At 46.4% G+C, this 21,761-nt stretch overlaps 1 protein-coding gene across 1 annotated transcript in view; it reads right to left on the bottom strand.

Moving 5' to 3' along the window:
• Positions 1-21,761, bottom strand: part of TMPRSS3 (transmembrane serine protease 3) — a 232,240-nt gene that overhangs the window by 111,732 nt on the left and 98,747 nt on the right. Inside the window, exons 6-7 of the mRNA XM_078658856.1 lie at positions 15,042-15,104; positions 14,347-14,371 (exon numbers count right to left, since the gene is read on the bottom strand). Of these exons, the coding sequence (XP_078514982.1) occupies positions 14,347-14,371; positions 15,042-15,104 (88 nt within the window). The remainder of the gene's footprint in view (positions 1-14,346; positions 14,372-15,041; positions 15,105-21,761) is intronic.

The raw sequence follows: 21,761 nt of genomic DNA, 5'->3' as shown, positions 1-21,761 counted from the left end.
AGAACTTGGCTATATGCAAATTAGTCTGTTCCTGTCCCAGTGCATGATGGGAACAGGGCAAACCAAACTACCAAGCCAATTCTTGTACTGGGAAGGAAACAAGCTTCCGGGGACCGGTTTCTGCCATTTCAGGCGTCGTCGGCCCGGCTTGCTTGAATCCTGATGGTGCAATGAGCAAGGGACTCACATCTGAGTATACCCTTCCACGCTTATGGTGGACAAAATGTTTTCAGAAAAGGGGGTGGTGATGAACAGAGTGCCTGAATTAAGCAGACCACTCTTACCCAGTCCAAAGATCAGGGCTTGATCCATCACCGTTTTTTAGCTCACTGCACCATCCCAGCTCAGAACTTGGCTATATGCAAATTAGTCTGTTCCTGTCCCAGTGCATGATGGGAACAGGGCAAACCAAACTACCAAGCCAATTCTTGTACTGGGAAGGAAACAAGCTTCCGGGGACCGGTTTCTGCCATTTCAGGCGTCGTCGGCCCGGCTTGCTTGAATCCTGATGGTGCAATGAGCAAGGGACTCACATCTGAGTATACCCTTCCACGCTTATGGTGGACAAAATGTTTTCAGAAAAGGGGGTGGTGATGAACAGAGTGCCTGAATTAAGCAGACCACTCTTACCCAGTCCAAAGATCAGGGCTTGATCCATCACCGTTTTTTAGCTCACTGCACCATCCCAGCTCAGAACTTGGCTATATGCAAATTAGTCTGTTCCTGTCCCAGTGCTTGATGGGAACAGGGCAAACCAAACTACCAAGCCAATTCTTGTACTCGGAAGGAAACAAGCTTCCGGGGACCGGTTTCTGCCATTTCAGGCGTCGTCGGCCCGGCTTGCTTGAATCCTGATGGTGCAATGAGCAAGGGACTCACATCTGAGTATACCCTTCCACGCTTATGGTGGACAAAATGTTTTCAGAAAAGGGGGTGGTGATGAACAGAGTGCCTGAATTAAGCAGACCACTCTTACCCAGTCCAAAGATCAGGGCTTGATCCATCACCGTTTTTTAGCTCACTGCACCATCCCAGCTCAGAACTTGGCTATATGCAAATTAGTCTGTTCCTGTCCCAGTGCATGATGGGAACAGGGCAAACCAAACTACCAAGCCAATTCTTGTACTGGGAAGGAAACAAGCTTCCGGGGACCGGTTTCTGCCATTTCAGGCGCGTCGGCCCGGCTTGCTTGAATCCTGATGGTGCAATGAGCAAGGGACTCACATCTGAGTATACCCTTCCACGCTTATGGTGGACAAAATGTTTTCAGAAAAGGGGGTGGTGATGAACAGAGTGCCTGAATTAAGCAGATCACTCTTACCCAGTCCAAAGATCAGGGCTTGATCCATCACCGTTTTTTAGCTCACTGCACCATCCCAGCTCAGAACTTGGCTATATGCAAATTAGTCTGTTCCTGTCCCAGTGCATGATGGGAACAGGGCAAACCAAACTACCAAGCCAATTCTTGTACTGGGAAGGAAACAAGCTTCCGGGGACCGGTTTCTGCCATTTCAGGCGTCGTCGGCCCGGCTTGCTTGAATCCTGATGGTGCAATGAGCAAGGGACTCACATCTGAGTATACCCTTCCACGCTTATGGTGGACAAAATGTTTTCAGAAAAGGGGGTGGTGATGAACAGAGTGCCTGAATTAAGCAGACCACTCTTACCCAGTCCAAAGATCAGGGCTTGATCCATCACCGTTTTTTAGCTCACTGCACCGTCCCAGCTCAGAACGTGGCTATATGCAAATTAGTCTGTTCCTGTCCCAGTGCATGATGGGAACAGGGCAAACCAAACTACCAAGCCAATTCTTGTACTGGGAAGGAAACAAGCTTCCGGGGACCAGTTTCTGCCATTTCAGGCGTCGTCGGCCCGGCTTGCTTGAATCCTGATGGTGCAATGAGCAAGGGACTCACATCTGAGTATACCCTTCCACGCTTATGGTGGACAAAATGTTTTCAGAAAAGGGGGTGGTGATGAACAGAGTGCCTGAATTAAGCAGACCACTCTTACCCAGTCCAAAGATCAGGGCTTGATCCATCACCGTTTTTTAGCTCACTGCACCGTCCCAGCTCAGAACGTGGCTATATGCAAATTAGTCTGTTCCTGTCCCAGTGCATGATGGGAACAGGGCAAACCAAACTACCAAGCCAATTCTTGTACTGGGAAGGAAACAAGCTTCCGGGGACCAGTTTCTGCCATTTCAGGCGTCGTCGGCCCGGCTTGCTTGAATCCTGATGGTGCAATGAGCAAGGGACTCACATCTGAGTATACCCTTCCACGCTTATGGTGGACAAAATGTTTTCAGAAAAGGGGGTGGTGATGAACAGAGTGCCTGAATTAAGCAGACCACTCTTACCCAGTCCAAAGATCAGGGCTTGATCCATCACCGTTTTTTAGCTCACTGCACCATCCCAGCTCAGAACTTGGCTATATGCAAATTAGTCTGTTCCTGTCCCAGTGCATGATGGGAACAGGGCAAACCAAACTACCAAGCCAATTCTTGTACTGGGAAGGAAACAAGCTTCCGGGGACCGGTTTCTGCCATTTCAGGCGGCGTCGGCCCGGCTTGCTTGAATCCTGATGGTGCAATGAGCAAGGGACTCACATCTGAGTATACCCTTCCACGCTTATGGTGGACAAAATGTTTTCAGAAAAGGGGGTGGTGATGAACAGAGTGCCTGAATTAAGCAGACCACTCTTACCCAGTCCAAAGATCAGGGCTTGATCCATCACCGTTTTTTAGCTCACTGCACCATCCCAGCTCAGAACTTGGCTATATGCAAATTAGTCTGTTCCTGTCCCAGTGCATGATGGGAACAGGGCAAACCAAACTACCAAGCCAATTCTTGTACTGGGAAGGAAACAAGCTTCCGGGGACCGGTTTCTGCCATTTCAGGCGTCGTCGGCCCGGCTTGCTTGAATCCTGATGGTGCAATGAGCAAGGGACGACGACACGCATGTATGTGACCAGGTCGCAAGCAGAAAAATGGACTGACGCTAGGGAAACGATTAGGGACATCCAGTCAGCCAGCACACCTCACGAACTGACTGAGTGGGCACGGATGGGTTTAAAGGACGACGAAGGCTGCTGGTGGACAAAGGACACAAACAAATGGTTGCTGCCTGACTCATACTTGATCCCATACTGACTATGGCACACTCCCCTGCACACATAGGTTCTGCCCCCATGATTGAACTCATTTCCAAAGTCTGGCACAACAACAAAATCCCCGACTCAGCCAAACGCCTGGTCCAGCAGTGCCTTATCTGCCTACAACACAACCCCGGGAAAGGAACTGTGGTACCCCGGGGAGGGTTTGGGACCCCCGACCACCCCTTTGAAGTCCTTCAGATGGATTACATCCAGCTGGAAAGATGCCAAGGCTTGAAGTATGTACTAGTCATTGTATGTGCCTTCAGCAAATGGGTGGAAGCCTATCCAACCCGTGATAACACTGCCATGACTACTGCCAAAGTACTACTGAAAGAGTTTTTCCCTCGCTACGGCCTTTGCCGAATTTTATGGAGCGACAATGGCCCCCACTTCATAGCTGAAGTTATCCAACTAATCCTGAAGGGACTGGGAGTAAAACAAAGGTTCCATGCGGTCTTCCACCCCCAATCCGCTGGCCTGGTTGAGCGACACAATGCTACACTGAAACTGAAACTGTCAAAAATAGTGGCCACCACAGGACTTAAGTGGCCAGATGCCCTCCCACTGGCAGTGCTATCGATGCGCTCCACTTCCACTAAGCACACTTGACCCCCTACGAGGTTGTGTTCGGGCGACCGATGAACCTCTGGACTGCCCCCAAACCAACCTCCATTCACGACGTCCCCGACGTCCTGCTGTCAGATTATTTGTGCAAATTAACTAAAACGTTGTCTGTCATTCATCAACAGGTGCAGCAGGCCATCCCCGATGCTTCCAGGGGCCCCGGTCACGATATCCAACCGGGAGATTATGTTCTAGTCCGGAACTTTCAACGAGCTAAGAGTCTGGAACCCCGGTGGACGGGCCCCTGGCAAGTACTGATCACCACTCGGACGGCTCTTCGAGTGGAGGGAAAGAGGCACTGGCTGCACGGCCATCACTGCAAGAAGGTCTCCTCGACCCTGGCCACGACAGAAAACGTCGACACCCAAGAAGAGCTCCTGAACAAAGACCGACCATCACTGAACTGCTATCCTGATACAGAGGCACTTGAACTTGCAAAATTCTCTGATCCCACTGTGCCATCCCGGGAAGGGTATTTCCTGCGTCGAAAGGGGGGAGCTTCAGCTAAGTAGACCACGGACTAAGTTAAAATCTCAGAACGGTGGCCTAAAACAACCAAGGGTCACCCGGAGAGAAGCTAAACGAAGTCTGTGGTTCTGCCCACTACCGAGCACCTTGAAGATGAAGATGATGGAAGCACCAGACAAGAAGATGATGGAAGAGCCAGACAAGAAGATGATGGACGCAACCGGAAATACCCACTACAGGAACCCAAAGACTGACAATTTGCACAAATCAAAGACAATCGCCTACTTCATCCTTTTCCTCTTTTGCCTCCTCCTCATGACTTCCTTCTGGATCTTGGAGGACAGCACACCCGCTCATCAGATATTGCTAGCCACTGTACAGCCAACCACCATGAAAGAGCATCACTTGATTTCCCTTTCGCCTCAGCTCCGAGAGAGGCGTAGGGAGTTCTGGAACAATTCCTTCGTGCAACTGCTGCACCAGCACAACCTTGCTACAAATGCCACGAACTGCTGAATCTGCGGGTTGCTCCCGCATGCCACTGAACACTCCATACCTTTCATCCCTTCTCCCTTCTCAGTTCATGGCTCCTGCCTCGCCTGGTTGATCCTCTTGCAGGAGAGCCACAAGGACAACGCCGCTTCTGGTCAGACAGTGTCACACTTCTACTATGGGTTCTGGCTGAACAAAACAGGAAGAACGTCTGCCCCCATTTGTCCTGTGGCCTCAGGTTCCGCCTTCCTTACGAACATCCCTGCCAAAGAAAGAGTCGAAATGCAAGTGCTCCACAATCCAGCCAGACCCACCTTCTCCCACCTGCGGAAGCAAACGACTGCCACCCTGACCGTGGCCCTGTCTGTCATCAATGTTACAGGACTCGTATGCCTCGAAGGCCAAGGAACGCAGCTGGTGGGTCACAGTTCCTGCCGCATCACCAGAACATTGGTCTCAGTTGATCCTCCTTCCTTTGTTGCTTCTCCGAATATGTACTTTGTTTGTGGCACCAAAGCTTACACCTGGCTCCCAAAAGGTTGGAGGGGTACTTGCTACATCGCCTTCATTCTTCCTCCCACGTATGTGGCCTCAGCCTACCATCACCGGCAAAAGCACGCCGGAGACATTGAACAAGCCGACTCCACCGGAGCACAGTTCCTGGATGCAGCAAAGGGACTTGTTCCTCTGTGGGGACCAATGGCAAACAGCCGCGCTATCCGACACCTAACTCAGGCAGTAGAAACAACCATCAACATCACGGCTGGCATCCTCGCTAACAACACGGCTGAGCTTCAGGCAGTCCGCCTGGTGGCTCTCCAAAACCGCCTTGTCCTAGATGTGATTCTGGCCGACCGTGGAGGAGCATGCCGCATCATCGGCTCCAGCTGTTGCACCTACGTGCCAGATAACTCGCCTTCAGTCTACAAAGCAATTGAACACCTCCACAGACTATCCTCAGAGGTTCACCAAGAGCAAGAAGGCTGGTCGCTTGGAGACTGGTTTTGGGACACTTTGGAGGACTGGGGATGGAGATTGTTTACGTTTATATTGATACCAATCATGATATTGTGTGGGTGTTGCTTAGGTATTCAATGTCTGCCACCTTTGTGTTCACTCATTTCTAACTGTATGTGCCCTAAGACTTTGGACTTCAGACCTGAGCACATGAGTCCCCTCTATGAGATAGAGATACGTGGTCTTATGGGGATAGATCCGAATTGACAAACTGGCGAGACATGTTAAAAGGGAGGACTGTGGAATTTTAGTTTATGAGCTGAACATCATCTGCGCCATCTTGTCCATTCCTCAGACTCACGTATGAGCATACACGACAACCATTTTAGGTACCATGGTCTCCCTGTTCACGATCGGTCACCAGCACACTTCCCTGACCCTGCAAGCCTCCCCCATGCACCCTGGCTGCCTCCGCTCTCACATGTACAAGTCATGACCTCTCCTTCCACATGACTCTGTCTCTGAGAATCACACCCCGCGCCTGACCAACACCTCCTTTCCTTCCATGAATGCCCCTCTTTCGATAAATACACTGACCCTTTCTTTCATGAATACCTCTCCTTTGATGACCCCTTCCTCTGAGCCCGATTGTCTGTACGAACCGCTGGTCATCCCTTGGCCTGAGGATACAGTTTATTGCCCACTACTGTATGCACTCGACCCTTTTCAAAGGAGCTACTATTGATCATGGTTTCCCCACCCCTTGAGATTCGATCAGGCGCACACATTCCAAAGGAATCGGCGGAACACTCAGCTGCATGATAAGCCTCCTCCTATTGTATGGGGGGTGAGGACCTCTACTGTAGCCACGTGTTGGAAAGAGCCGGAACTGGGGGGGGGAGGGGGGGGTACCGGGGATGTCATCTTTCACTACTTCACAATGTCTTTATTGTAATAAAGAACGGTCTCATTCATAAACCAGTGTATAAAAGATCAGGCCTCAGAGAGGCTTTCAGAGAGCACCTCGAGACGATGCCTTGTTGTCCGATCTGATGTGTTCTGCTCCGTCGGAATAAAACGTGTTTCCTGTCTTCCTGTCTTCCTGTCTCCAGCGCCTGCCTCTTTATTTGATAATCTTCATAAGGTATTAGAGGCGTTTAACGCCGGGCAAAATTACTTAAGAAACATCGACTAAATCGCCTGACCATTTTTTACTGACCTTCAACAAACCATAAATGCAGAGTTGGTACCTGTAAGCTTAACTATGGAGTCACAGCTATTGACTCGCCAACAGTCTCATCAAAGGCTTTAACCTTGGAAGCACCACAAATGAAAAGGACATTCTCACATTTTCATGGCACTCATTTTATCGACTGTGGCAGAATGAAATACACAACTCTTCCCAACAGGATTGAAGCCAGTGACCTTCAAATAGGACACTTATCTCTTCAAGGAGAAACTCGATCCACTAAGCTACCTGATCAACTCTTGATCTCTGGTATTCTCTTTGCAGGCGTCTCTTTCCAATCACACCAACCTTTTTCTTAGTCTGTTTTTTTCCAGGGCTCTTTCGTTGCCTCATATTTTCTCTACTTTTAGCCTCATTATCCCCCCTTTTTACCCCTCTCTGTTTCTTTCTCTCTCTGACTCCTGTTTGTCTCTAGCTTCTTCTTTCTCTCTGCGTGCATCCTCCCCTCTTTTTACAATATCTTTCTCAGATTCCAGCTAGATGCGGGGAAAAGCTTCCACCTCTGCTGCGGAGGAGTCCCTGGATCAAGCTTGATAATGCAGCGTTCGAAGCTAGACTCCAAACCTCCTGCCCTATCTGGCCGAGCAACCTGGATGAGGCCGACACAGCCTACAGGGAGTGGATAAAATAATCACTTGACCATTTCATTCCGATGAAATGCTCTAGGCCCAAGCAGGGCCAAACTCACCCGTGGTACTCTGAGGCCCTTACAATAAAGAAAAAACAATGCAAGCAGCTGGAGCGTCTTTGGAGGAGGTCATATGACCAAAACTAACTTCAGAGTAGCTACTAAAGCCTACCATAAACTTATAAAACTGTCAAAAGCCAAATATTACACAGATCTGATCAACTCCAGTACTAATCGTTCCAAAACCATCTTTGCCCTAGTAAAGGATTTGACTAAGATACCGAAGGGCCCTGGTAATCTAATTGTGTCCGATGTACAATGTGAAGAGTTGGCCTGTTTCTTTGTAGACAAAGTCAAAGGGATCTATAATTCCCTAATCTCAGATGGACCCATTACAAATCCCAACCCTAGGGGCCCCATCGACTTGCCATTCTCTCTACAATATTTACCACCTATTGAGCAAACTGAGATGGACTCCCTGATTAAAAGAGTAAAGTCAGGCTCCCCGGAAGATCCTGTTAAGCCGGAATTGTTTAAACTATTCCAGGACTCCATTTTGCGGGAAGGGCAGATGTTAATTAATAACTCACTTCAGTCGGCCACCATTCCCTCATCCTGGAAACATGCTAAAGTTGTTCCCCTTCTAAAAAAAAGTCACTAGATTCCACCAGACCAGACAGCTTTAGACCCATCTCCTTGCTCCCTTATCTTACCAAGGTATTGGAGGCCCATGTAAATTCCATTTGGACTACCTATTTGGAGTCGAATGGAGTTCTGGATGAATCTCAGAACGGATTTCGTGCTAAACATAGCACGGAGTCGGCTCTGCTAGCTGTTACGGAACACCTGAGGGAGGGGCAGGACCAGGGTGAGACATCTGCCCTGGTTCTGCTGGATTTGAGTGCGGCCTTTGGCATGGTCTCCCACAGGATTCTGCTCGCCAGACTGTGGGAGATCGGAGTCAGGGAGAGAGCCTTGGAATGGTTCGTGTCGTTTATATCTGACCGCTCCTTCCAAGTGCACGCCCTGCCATACTCATCCAGCATCCACCCCCTGGACTGTGGAGTTCCGCAGGGCTCTGCGCTCAGCCCCACATTGTTCAATGTGTACGTCCGCCCCCTGGCCATGTTGGCCCGGGATCGCAACATCAAATTACTGTCATACGCGGACGATACACAACTCATTTTCACCTTTTCTAAGAACACAGGGGCCGACCAAATCAAGTTCCAGGAAGATATCCTGGCTATATCGAACTGGTTGTCACAAAACTACCTCCAGTTATACTCCTCTAAGAAGGAGATACTTCTTGTAGGTAAGGACATGCAGAAATGGGATGAACACTGGTGGCCCCCCACTCTGGGACTTCCTCCTGCCCCCAAAGAGGTTGTCAAAAACCTGGGTGTGATGTTGGACAATTCACTCTCTATGGAAATTCATGCCAAGAGAGTGGCAGGCACCTGCTATGGTCGCCTACGCTCTCTTAAATCTATTCTCGGATGTTTTGAGCCCGGCATCCGTCAGATTATAATCCAGGCTTTAGTCTTATCCCATCTAGACTACTGTAATGCCCTTATGTTGGGATCTAATCTGACGGTGATAAACAGGCTACAGAGAGCCCAGAATGCCGCGGCTCGCATTTTATATGCTCTGCCAAAAAAATGCCATACCTCTCCTATTCTTCATCGGTTACACTGGTTACCGGTTAAACAACGCATCCAGTTCAAAAGCTTATGTCTAACCCATAAAATCTTGTATAGCACTGCCCCTCAAACCTTGCAGGGACTCTGTTCCTTCTATGTCCCCACACGTACCCTTCGATCGGCTGATTTATCCCTGGCACGCACGACGAAGATACGAAGGTGCAGAGCTGGTGGTCGCTCTTTTAGGCATTTGGCGCCGAAGTTGTGGAACTCGATCCCTTTTGGGGCTCGGGCCACTTCTAACCACCTGCTGTTCCGTAAACAGATTAAAACTTGGCTGTTCTCTTCCATTTAACTTCATCTGTTGTGTTGCATTGTTCTTAGGTATGTCCGCAGCGCTGGGACGCCCCATTGCCGGGGTAGCCATGCGCTATATAAGCAGACTTAACATAACATAACACACATACATACTTCAGCTAAACAACCGGATGCACTCTTTAGAGATGCGATAAAAGTAATATGCTTCCACAGGAAAATAAAAAGCAGTGAAAATATAATATATGGCAGGATGGTGGGTATTTACTAACTTCCGTAGTTTGAACTTCCCTGAAAAATCGCTTAATCCCCATCCAGACCCTTAAATATCAAATGGTGGAAAATCTGCCGCACTTTTCTTGTCCTACATGAAGCTACATTTCAAATTCTAGGATTTTCGAAATCAGCCGAAGCTACTTATTTCTTTTTAGCCTAACACTTCTGCCCAGAGTCCACCCAAATAGTTGTGTTTTGAGCAAAGTGTGGCAGCATATTACCTTTCGCCTTTTACTACTTATCAAGGATAAAGGGATTGTTCTCAAAATCTCTCCAGTCTAGTGAGTTTTTCTGAAATTAGACCAATGATAAATTCCGTTGCATTCTGGTACATGCAGTCCTGCACTTATACTTGAAAAGCAAAACTACAGGCTCTGAAACGCAGTGACAATCTGCGCTGAAGGAATTGCTCACAACCGTCCCTTGAGAACTTGAGAACTGTGAAAACAGCGTCTGAAGACAGAAGTGATGCTAGTATTTAGTTCTGTGAATGGAAACTACGCGTGGACGGGTTTCTCCCGCTGCTAGGTGTGCAAAGAATGTTGCAATGTTGCCCTCTAGTGCCCTGCTCAGAAACAAAACGACATTCAGTTAGCTCCGAGTGCCTGACACCTTAGAGACAGAAGCCAGCGCGTCATTGATACTGGTTGGACGGCCCTCGGACTCGAGCTTGCCTCAGGGAGGGGCTGTAGACACTCCAGTCTGACAGAACTCGTGTAGACTAACCCTGGGCGAAGCACTACGCTACGCTCGCGGAGTTTGTGAAGTTTTTGCAACTTCGCACTACGCGAGCAGCACGTAGCACAGTGCGAACATGCGTAGTGCAGCGTAGCGTAGTGCAGTGGTCATTTTTTGCTTGTTTGCGGTCCTGAACGTCATGTTCGCGACCGCGAGCAAGCAAAATGACATCCCGGCGAGATTCTCAACGCGAGGAGGTCAGGTTTCTCATCGTGAGTGGTTGCGCATGCTCGCGACCGCTCTCAATGAGAAACTACCTGTTCGTTTTGAGAAAGCTGCCGCTCGAGTAATAATCTACTCAAGCAGCAGAAAACTACAGCTCGCACTGTGCAAGATGCTGTTTTCAATGCTTGCACAGTGCCGGATGCTTGTCCGCACTGTGCAATCATTGAAAACGCATCTTGCACAGTGCGAACATGCTACTACGCAGCTCGCGTAGTGCTACGTGAAGTTCGCGTAGTGCGAAGTGCACTTAGCGTAGCTTCGCGTAGCGCTACTTCGCGAACTACGCCCACCCTTAGTGTAGACGTGGAGAGAGCTATAGTGTCAAGAGACCTAAGGGCAGGCTTCAGATATTCAGCTCTGTCCCTCTCAGCCACAGCATAATTCATCTCAGTTGGAAACCCCGTAGGAACCTGCTCGGCCAGTCCGAGGCGCCACTCGCACCATTAAAAAAGTTCAAACAATAGACATGTGGAGCGGTAGAGTAGGGCAGATCCCTTCTCCCTAACAAAATGTAAGGGGCAGAAGAAGATTCCACAAGAGCAAAAAAAAAAGAAAATTACATTTAAAATGGTTACCTTCGAATTTTAAAATCAGTATCATCTGTCACTAATAGAGGCAGATGCAAGGCAACCTGTAGCCACTCTACAATAAGACCGGGCATCGAGTACCATTCTGAAGTAGCCCGGTACTGTACGTAGACCTGGGAAAGCGAAAGGTTCCCACGCCGCTCAGCACACCTCCTGCCATCAGAAATCACACTGGCAGGAAGAATCCTCAGAATGCTACCAACCTAGTGTGCAGCGGGTTTTTGGCAACCGCGCCCAAGGAGGAAGCCGGCAGAGTCGTGGGAACCGAACACAGGGGTCTCTCAGAGCTAGAAGCAGTCGCGGCTCACGGGGGGGGGGTTGCTTGGAATTAAATAGTAAACAGAAACTTACCTCACAGCCGGTCTGCGCCACCTCTTCTCCCCTTGGCGCCTTCACATCGGCACTGGAGTGGACTGGCAGCCCCTCTCATGCAATCCTGGTGCTGCCAGCAGCGCCGGGATTGGCTTAGGGCACGGCTACTCTTCGCCCGCCGCACAACAATTAGGAGACCGAGGGGCTCCTAATGGGCATGCGCAAAAAAGTGAAAACACAAGTGCGCATGACTGGGCACGGGCTAAAAATTCACCCTCCGTCCCCACTTATGCGCACTTGTGTTGTGCTGCTGCCTGCCCATGGGGACTGTCTGACAATCATGTCAGTCAACATGACGCCAGACCGCCCACCCCCTTCAGTCTCTGAAGGGGGTGGGCAGTCCGACGTCATGCTGACTGACATGATTGTCAATTCTCCATCGGCGTCTTTGAACTTAAGTAAACTGATTCAGTTTACTTAAGTTCTGAGACGCCAGGGGAGCTGCGGGCGGGGGGGCTACGCCCGTACGCCCCAATGGACGCACCGCGCCTGCCTTTAGCCAAAGGCCATGCACAGCACAGACTGGGTGCATGGAAGGTGAATACTGTTCTGCAGAAAGAACGTCCTAGGAACTCACTGACCACAAACCCAAAAATGCCCTGACACTCGCCCGATATGGTATGCAATGCACAACATAAACCATACTACACACTGCTCGCACCTTGTTAATTCATAATCGGAGCATTTCAGAGCTATTTCAGGTTTGTGTTCCCTGAACCATAACTAACTTTTAACTGTGTTTTTTTTCAGTGACAATACATATATACATATATATTTATTTAGTTTCACATATTAGACAAACAACAAAAATCATTTAGTCAATAATATCTATATATATATATATTTTTTATTTTTTATTTTATTTATTTTTTATGCCAATTATTAGGATTGTGAGTAAGTTAATCGGGCTTTAATGAAACCTCTTGGAAGTGTTTTGATGTTTATGCACAGCGAACATAATATTACCCTATGTCTACAAATGGGCTATAAGGTGAAATTACATGATGTCCTTTAAGTAGTTTTCATGTATTTTGATTATCATGATGGCATAGTGTGCAGAAAAATTATTTGAAAATTGTGTTTTTATTATTGTTTGTATTGTTGTGGCCCTGAAAAAGTCTCATTTACAGGGAATTTTACAAAAAAAACAAGAAGACATAAATAAAGGAAATCATGATGAAAATTTGAAAAGAAGTCTATGCCATATATAACAATTGTGTTTTACTGTGCAACTTATATAATGGATTGAATGTATGGTGGGTGCTGATCACCTTTTACAATCAGTTTAGGGTAGATAGGGGACATATTGAAACTTTGCAATATAAATATCAATCCAAAACTCCTTTGACTGTTATTAAAGGACTAATGTAACAGACAATCTCAGCCGAAAAACTAAAAGGATATCAAGATGTCAAAACTAATTTTTGTCAGAAAGGTGATCGCACCTCAGGTGAATTTGGGTGTGCAGATGGATTTGTGAGTGAAAACAATGTGGTGCATGTGGGACGCAACCCCAAAATGTGATGTGTAAAGCCATGCAAGGCCACTTTGTGTGGCCCTGAGTGGCTTGATAAATCCAGAGTAACGGAACACAGTGCAAAATGCAGGGCGGCGTTCCATGGGCGTTGGCTGGGTATTATTAGGCAACACCCTTTAATTTTGATGCATTCCCAAATGTACCATTACTGGTAGACCTGGGAATCGGCCAAAATGCTCCATTTTTCCCGGGGAGGCGTAACAAGGAGAAATAGCATTAATTCATCTTGTTACTTCCTCTGCCTATGTGTGCTGCAGAATGCAGGATGCATAGAAAGAGTATAATGCCTCAGAGGATTGTTTTTGTGCAGGAAGGTGCCCCTGAATGCAACACCTATGTTGGTGCTAGGCAGCCTATTGTGCGCCAGTGCTGGAAAGAGGATGGAATAGGCTGTATTGTAATAATTACAGCACATTCTTCCCCTTTTTTTATGTAAGGCAGCTCAGCAAGGTGATTTGCTGCGCTGTGTTATTTTAGATAAATATGCCCCTGGGTGTTTTACTCCTGCCTCATCTATTGAATTGTGGAGATGTTGGGCTTTTGGTAATACAGGACCCTGAAAGCGCAACTAGATTGCTTTTTCTATATAATAAATTCCGGACAGAGGTCCTCTGCTCTGTGACAATTCCTCCTCAAAGGGTCAGCACGGTCCAATAAGCATCAAGTTGTATTTCTATTTCTATACCTATTTTATTTCTTTGGGTGTTTTTAATGTATGGCATAGGACCATAACCGGGGAGGCAGCAGTGCTTAATTTGAGCTGGTGCTCTGTTCTGGCACTTAATTGTCAACACCAGGACCTGTGACAGTCTGCCACTAGGTGGTGTTGTCTGGCTAGTTTAGAGATGACCACAACAATAGTTAATACTGAATTTAATATGCATTAATAATGACTATTACCTGCCACCCAAGACATCCTTATAGCTGTGAGGGACTGAAATAGTCTCAGTTGTCACACTTGTAGGAGTGGGATGGTTAGTAGTTGTGTTGTTACTGTCATTGGCAGCACGGCAGGGCCAATGTGTGGTGCAAGCGGCAGTAGCCTCCAGACGAGAGCCCTGGCACTTATGTTTTTTTTTACAAATGAAGCACTGGGAGTCAGTGCGCTAAACAATAAAGTAGGAATTGTTAGAGGGGTCCAGTGTAGAGAAAAAATCAATTCTCCCTACCCAGTGCTGCACCACTAACAATAAAGAGCGCGAGGCATTCCACAAGGTTGCTCTGTTTGAAGATGTCTGCTTGGGTTTTGAGATACCTTGAGACATCAAGGCACCTCTTAAAACATGTTAGGATGTACATGATGTTAGATAACAAGGTACAACAGAAAAACTAATCTTAAAGGAGAAACAGCAGGCAGTGGCAGAGTAATTTAACAGTAATCAACAGTTTTCATGTCTCAGACAAAGATATTTTTGGGTCTTGATGAAGATGACAAACCATGTTTGATCTGTGCAGGTAGTATATTCTAGACTTCAGGTGCATTTCCAGTGGAGGGTTGTTTTAGAACAGACTTGTTCTTGAAAGTTGGTATCTCCAGGCTCAGGAGACCCCTATTTCTGAGATGTCTGCTCTTACTGGGGAACGAGAAAGCTACTTAGAGATGTATAGTTTTAGTGCTTTTTAGTAGTGATAAATGCTGTCTTTTTGATACTGCAAGATACCACAGGAGCCCATCGCTTTAATATTCCGCAAATGAACACAAAACCGTACCTTATATATGCCGCATGCTGCAGCGACATCATGTGGCCGACAGCTGGTGATGCTTTCGCAATAGACACAAAATATCTTTGAAACTGTGCTTCAATGGCGCCCACAGTGACGCCAGTAGAACTCACGTAGCTGTGAACCAAAATCACAGGTGTAAAAGTAAGGTCTTCCAGCCATACATTGCACATTTTAACAGATGGATGAAAACGTAGATTTATGAACACAAAAGTAGCTCATTCTGATGGGAGAAGCATTAATAAAACTTGACAAACACATATTTTGTGAAGAGTTTACAATCTGTTCCAAAACGGATGCCTATGGTTAAAGGGACCATCCCGTACACGGAGAAAACAGTTCTCTTTGCCCAGTCCCTCATCACGAACAATCACCTTAATGATATCACAGGAAGTGGCATCATATGACCCCCTGACCCTGATTTATTCCTAGGATGGCATGTCACATGACCTTAATTTTCCACTCACACTCTCTTATTTTACTCATTATTGTTGATTCTGACTCACTTACTTGCATTCACACTTTCCAGACGTACTGACCCAGGTCCATCTTTTCTAATTCTCTGCACAGTGTTTGCATAATTTTTGTGGCACAAACGTTGGATTTGTTATTCAATGAAAATCCTGATTTGAATTGCATAGTATTCAAAAGTAACACAAAATTGTGCTTAACACTGATTTGCATTATTTTGCATCAAGTGGGCATTCCAAGAGTGGAGCAAGGGCGTTCCCATTCAACCACCAATGGGTTTTGACGCAAATCCCTTACTATAAACATTGGAAGAGAGGAATGTGCGGCACAATCCTCGCGGCAGGCATAATGAGGAGAAATGTTTTCATTTCGCCTCGTTTACCCACTTTGCAGGCATGCTTCATTGTACACCACACATATAAAGTGGGAAAAGCCTTAAAGCAAAGTTTACAGATAGGAAGGGACCCCTTCCAGTACAAAACCTATGCTTCAGAGAACGCACACAACCTTGCACTATGGCCAGTAGGTGTGAGTGTTGGTACGTGGCTGGCAAACGAGCACCAGGAAGAGAAACGGTGCATGATATCTTACTAGATATGGTGCATTTTTTATCTTTCCCTTTGACGCAGGAAGCACAGCATCTTTGATGCCTTGCATCACAGAATATTAAATCTAGGCCTTAGTCTCACACAATCTCACTCACTACTTGTCACTGACTTATACTCACTCACTTTCACTCACACACGCATGCTTCCATAAAAAACTCATGTTCACACATACACATTCTCTCTCACATAAACACATTCTCACCCACAAGTATGCACGCAACATATATTTCATATATTTAAAACCATTTATACTTACCAGAGCTCATACCAAAGGTCCTGTTCCAGCTTAGGTTGCTCCATTTTTTATTACAATATTAGTGGATAATATAGTATTATTCACTACTAGTATAATGCAAAATGAGCAAATAATATGGAACAGGGAGCTGCCCCTGTGTTCTTGGCACTGATGTTGCCACCACTGAGGCTAGGGGTCGCAATGGACAAGCCAGGGGTCGCAGCTGGGCTCCTTTGCAACCCCTAAATGACATCCGTTATGGGTAATGCACACCTGTAGCCACCTTTGTTCCACACAATATGGAACATGGAGGACTACGCTTGTGAGAAGGAATCCCTAAAGGGGGAAAAAGTCGCAATGCAAAAATAAAATCCTATGAGTAGGCAGATGTAACTTGGAAGAAGGTAATATCTAATGGTGGTTGGAAAGAATGTAGTTCACGATACAAATAGGACACAGTACTGAAGAACATGATTCCTTCAGAACCTTGGAATTCTGGAACAAGACAAATGACTGTATTGAAATGCAAGGAGAAGCAGTTCCAAAGCTCTTTATATAGAACTGTAATAGGAAACAGGAAGTTGTCAAGAGGAATTTCTTCCATATTGGACTGGAAACTAAAAGAAGGTTCCATATCTTTCTGGAAATTATAAGAAGGTTCCAAATATTTCTGGAAAATTAAAGAAGGTACCATAGCTTTCTGGAAGTTGGTTTGGAACACATTATAAATCTCCCTTAGCCATTTAAATAGGCACCTTTCTTCAAGATGTAGTCTTCTGGCCTTTTTACCAGTCTCCAGTATTTGGCTGGCGCTGAAGTGGCTGCGGCATAAAAAGGGAGCAATCTTCGAGTTGCGCATAAATGCCCCTGGAATGTCATCTCGATATAGGAACCTCTGCGGTCGGCCCCACCATGTTCCCTCCAAGCGACACAACAGAGGAGATCAAATGATGTCATAAGTGCTACAGATAGAAATGGCACCAGTATTTGTATATTCTGTAGCACCACCACCCCCATCATCGCTTCGCAGTTCTGTAGGATTCTTTTTCACTCAGTTTTATAGCACTCATCTGTTCCTAATTGTTCTGCAGCAGTCCCTTTTCTCTTCCCTTTTCATGCTGTCGTACACGCCTCTGGGATGGGGATGGTGCTGGCCCCTCCTGGCATTAGGGCACAACTCCACCCTAAAGCCCCAACAATCTTTCTACTCTCCCTGGGCAGCATGTTTGCATCTGAACTACCAGTGGCTCATAAATTGATTATAGCTGTCTTCAGTTCCCTTTCCCTCCTGAGAGAGAAGCTCAAATCCGACAAAAGATTTTCACAAACAAAAGCGTTTCTGCCTTGCACTGTTAGTTCTTCTGTTAAAGCTACATATCGGTACACAGACATAATATCGACTCCAAAATATCGTTTGGACATAATATCGACTCCAAAATATCGTTTGGAGAAAATATCGACAGGACAGAATATCGACAGCCAAAATATCGTTTTTAAGGTAAGTGAAGTAATATCGTTTTTAAGGTAAGTGAAGTAATATCGTTTTTATTTTTAGGGTTCAGGGTCAGTTTTGGGTTTTTGGGTAAAGGGGTATTTTTAGGGTTCAGGATCAGTTTTGGGTTTTTGGGTAAAGGGGTATTTTTAGGGTTCAGGGTCAGTTTTCAGTTTTTGGGCAAAGGGGTATTTTTAGGGTTCAGGGTCAGTTTTCAGTTTTTGGGTAAAGGGGTATTTTTAGGGTTCAGGGTCAGTTTTCAGTTTTTGGGTAAAGGGGTATTTTTAGGGTTCAGGGTCAGTTTTCAGTTTTTGGGTAAAGGGGTATTTTTAGGGTTCAGGGTCAGTTTTCAGTTTTTGGGTATTATTTTATTATATTTTATTACTATATATATATGTTTAATAAATATGAAATAAAAAAATATTTATTTAACTTTCATTAATTATTTAATTATTATAAGTTAATTTAAGTAATTTTAAGTATATTTTAGTAATTAATTATTAATATTAATTTAATTTAACACTGTTTTTAGTAAATACGATATTTTTTACAACTATATTTTTGTAAACGATATTTTTAACTCGATATTTTTGTACTTACCTGTTTGTAGATAGAAACTCGATATTTTGACTGCCGATATTTTCTCTACGATATTTTTGATGGTCGATATTCTTTCAGTCGATATTCTTTCAGTGATCCCTACATATCATAGGAAGCATGAGAATCAACTAGTTGCATATTTGTTTTCCCCAGAAGTAATACTGGAAAAGGGAACCCCACAACTTTAAACTTTAAAATCATGACTAGATTGTCATCCATTACATGACCAGTTTTCAGCCTCTGTTACAAACATTCATAACCACCACCCGCAGGCATACTTTGGGAAGAGTTAGGGGACTGAAAGAGGGAATGTTAGGCCAAGCTCAGAACTACAATTTGTAAAACTGAAGAAAAAGTATTGTGGTCTTATTCATGAACACTGCAATTATGCAATTATGTGGCTTCAACTTTTTTGCATTATTATGGATTTGCTGCATTTACCACATAATCCATCAACTGCTGCATAAATCTGCAGATATAATGACATTTTTTTTTAAGCTCAAATGGATCAAAAGTTACTAAAAGCCCTTGGGCCCCAATGTGCTACCTATAGAACTATTTACATTAACCTCCTCTAAAATGACTCCTGCCCTCTGAGCCATGTATCTGGTAAGTTACGAAGTGGGATGGCTACCTCCCGACCTTATGTTAGCCTCCATTGTTGTCATTCACAAACCAGGCAAACCGACCATGAAATGTGTATCATACCGTCCAATTTTGTTACTTACAGCTGAAGTCAAGATCTTGGCTAAGGTCTTGGCCAATCGCCTGATCCCAATTATCTGCAAGATTGTACACCCCGACCAATCGGGCTTTTTGCCCGTCCGTAACACGGCCCTTAATCTACGCATACTTCACGGGTTGATGGGGCGAGTCAATACCATAATAGAGGATGCAGCACTGTTGTCGTTGGACGCCAAAATGGCGTTCAACACCATTGAGTGGCCTTACTTGTTTGCTCTACTTAAACGCCTAGGGTTTGGCCCCACATCATTTGGTGTGTCAAGCTGTTGTATACGGGCCCTACAGCTCAAGTGGCGGTCAACCAACATACCTCCCAGAGTTTCCGCTTGGATAGGGGAACCAGGCAGGGGTGCCCCCTGTCACCCTTTATATTCACTTTACTGCTGGAGCCACTGGCGACCTGGATTCGGGGCCTTAAATGGACCGATCAGCACGAGGATAGAATTTCACTATATGCCGACGATGTTTTGCTCTACGTTGTGTCCATTTTTAGTGCCCATTCGGGCGACACTGTAAATTGAACGAAATCCATCCTGTTCATGCTGCAGGGCCCTACTCTGCAGCTGCTGAAAGATACCAAGATCTTTGTCGCATCTGATGGGTTCCAGTATCTCAGTATCTACATCACCCCAATCCCGGATCGGTTCTACGACTCCATTCTCAAAGCCCCACTGACTAGGCTTCGAAACAACGTCTCACATTGGCGGTCGCTACCCCTTACATTGCTCGGCAGTGGGGCGGTGTACAAGATGTTAGTTCTTCCCCGATTCCTATATGTGTTACAAAACACCCCCCACAGGTTTCCGGAGGCCTATTTTGCACAGGTGGAGAGCGAGGGCAGGACTATTCTGAGGGATGGGCAGAGTCCACGCATAGCCTTACACAAACTGATAAGGGCGTGGTACGACAGAGGGATCGCACTAAACTTGCGGTGGTTAATCAGTGGGTCTTCACCTCGCAGTCCGAGCAAGCTTTCCGTACAGAGCGATGGCTAATAGCAAGGGGAGGATATCAATGAGCCCTATATTCTAACCCACGACAGCAGCACCTCACTGGTCAAACTGCTCATATGGTGACACTTTGGCACCAGGCCACGGCCAAACTAGGGTGGTGCAAGAAACTGACTTTACTCACTCCCCAGTGTGAATCTGAACAATTAGGTAGGTTGAGCAGGTGCCCGGGTTTCGACAAGTGGGACCTCATCGGTATCTCCTAGGTGGGGGACCTCTGGAAACCCGGGGCTATGGTTCCCCTCACTGCTCTCCAAAAGGAACATCAGCTGGCGGATTCGGAAATTTTCATTACCTTCAAATTTGTCATGCACTTACCTCCGCCATCAGTGGAGATGGGGCATTGCCAGAGGCATCCCCACTGAAGGATTGCCTCCTCACTGTCCTGCTGCCGCGTAAGGCGGTATCCCTCAGCCACCACAAGCTGATGAACAACAAGCCCGACCCTTTGGCTCGCCTCCGGCAACTTTGGGAGACCAACTTACAGTATCTCGACGACGATGACTGGCAGGAGGCTGTCTTCATCCCGAGGGAAGTTGCCATCCCAATGTGCTTGCATCTTGTACAACTCAAAACTTTACACAGAACATACCTGTCAGCTCACACACTGATTAAGATGGGAAGACGCCCGGACCCAGGGTGCCTCAGGGAATGCGGTGGCGAAGGTACTTTCTTTCACACAATTTGGGAGCGCCCGCATCTCCAACCATACTGGGCCAAAATTGTTGACACCTTGGAGAGGGTGAGCGGTAAGAAGATCAACTGCTCTGCTCGTCTTTGCTTATTAAATGTGTGGGAGGCCACAGACTTAACTTACATGGAGCGCACATGGGCTTCCTTGGGGTTTGCTCTCGCCAAAAGGAACATTGCACAGGGTTGGGGGGTGGGTGACCTCCCCAAGGTCCTAAAATGGGCCAGAGACTTGGACGGTGCAATGACTGCCGAAAAATAAGTTTTGCTACGAAGAGGTTGCCCTGGAAAATGGATTGCAAATGGGCAAAATGGAATGTGTCGCGGGGGGCCTTTGTGTGTTGCCTTCAATTGAACTGCAGAACCATGCCCTCAACGTTGACTGTCTTACTTTTTAATGGGCTCTGTTGCCATCACTGGATGTATACATTGGCCTGAGCGCCTGTATAGTCAGTTCTCATTGTCAAGCTTTTCTGTGTCTCGCCATAGTACCATTGGATTTGTTCAATAAAAAGAGAATTAAAAAAAAGTTACTAAAAACGAGGCTACATGTGCTTATGTGCAGTGTAAAGGTGGCCTTGCATGGCCTGGTGTAAATTATTCTAGGTTTTGCGTCACCCTTGCGCTGCCTTGTGCGACAAAAGGGTGATGCCAAACTTTGATAAATATGCCCCTACGTATCTAAAATTGTCACTGTTTAGCATGTGGCTCTGCGGTACGTGAGTTGTTTAAATGAAATACATACATCGCAACCAGTGCTTTAAATGGGCCGGTACGGACTACCGTTACTTTTTTATTTTGAGAGGGAGAGTAACGGCACCTCCCAAGAGAAATGCTATACTCTTAATTGGAGAGGACCGGCACTTCTCAGAAACAAGCAGGTACTCTGCTACGGGGTACCTGAACTTCTATTTTTCCATTTCA

Source organism: Lissotriton helveticus, chromosome 8 (genome assembly GCF_964261635.1).
Source record: "Lissotriton helveticus chromosome 8, aLisHel1.1, whole genome shotgun sequence".
In the NCBI taxonomy this organism is placed as follows: domain Eukaryota; kingdom Metazoa; phylum Chordata; class Amphibia; order Caudata; family Salamandridae; genus Lissotriton; species Lissotriton helveticus.
The sequence above is the reverse complement of the archived record's forward strand: the minus strand, read 5'-3'. Positions and strand labels throughout refer to the sequence as shown.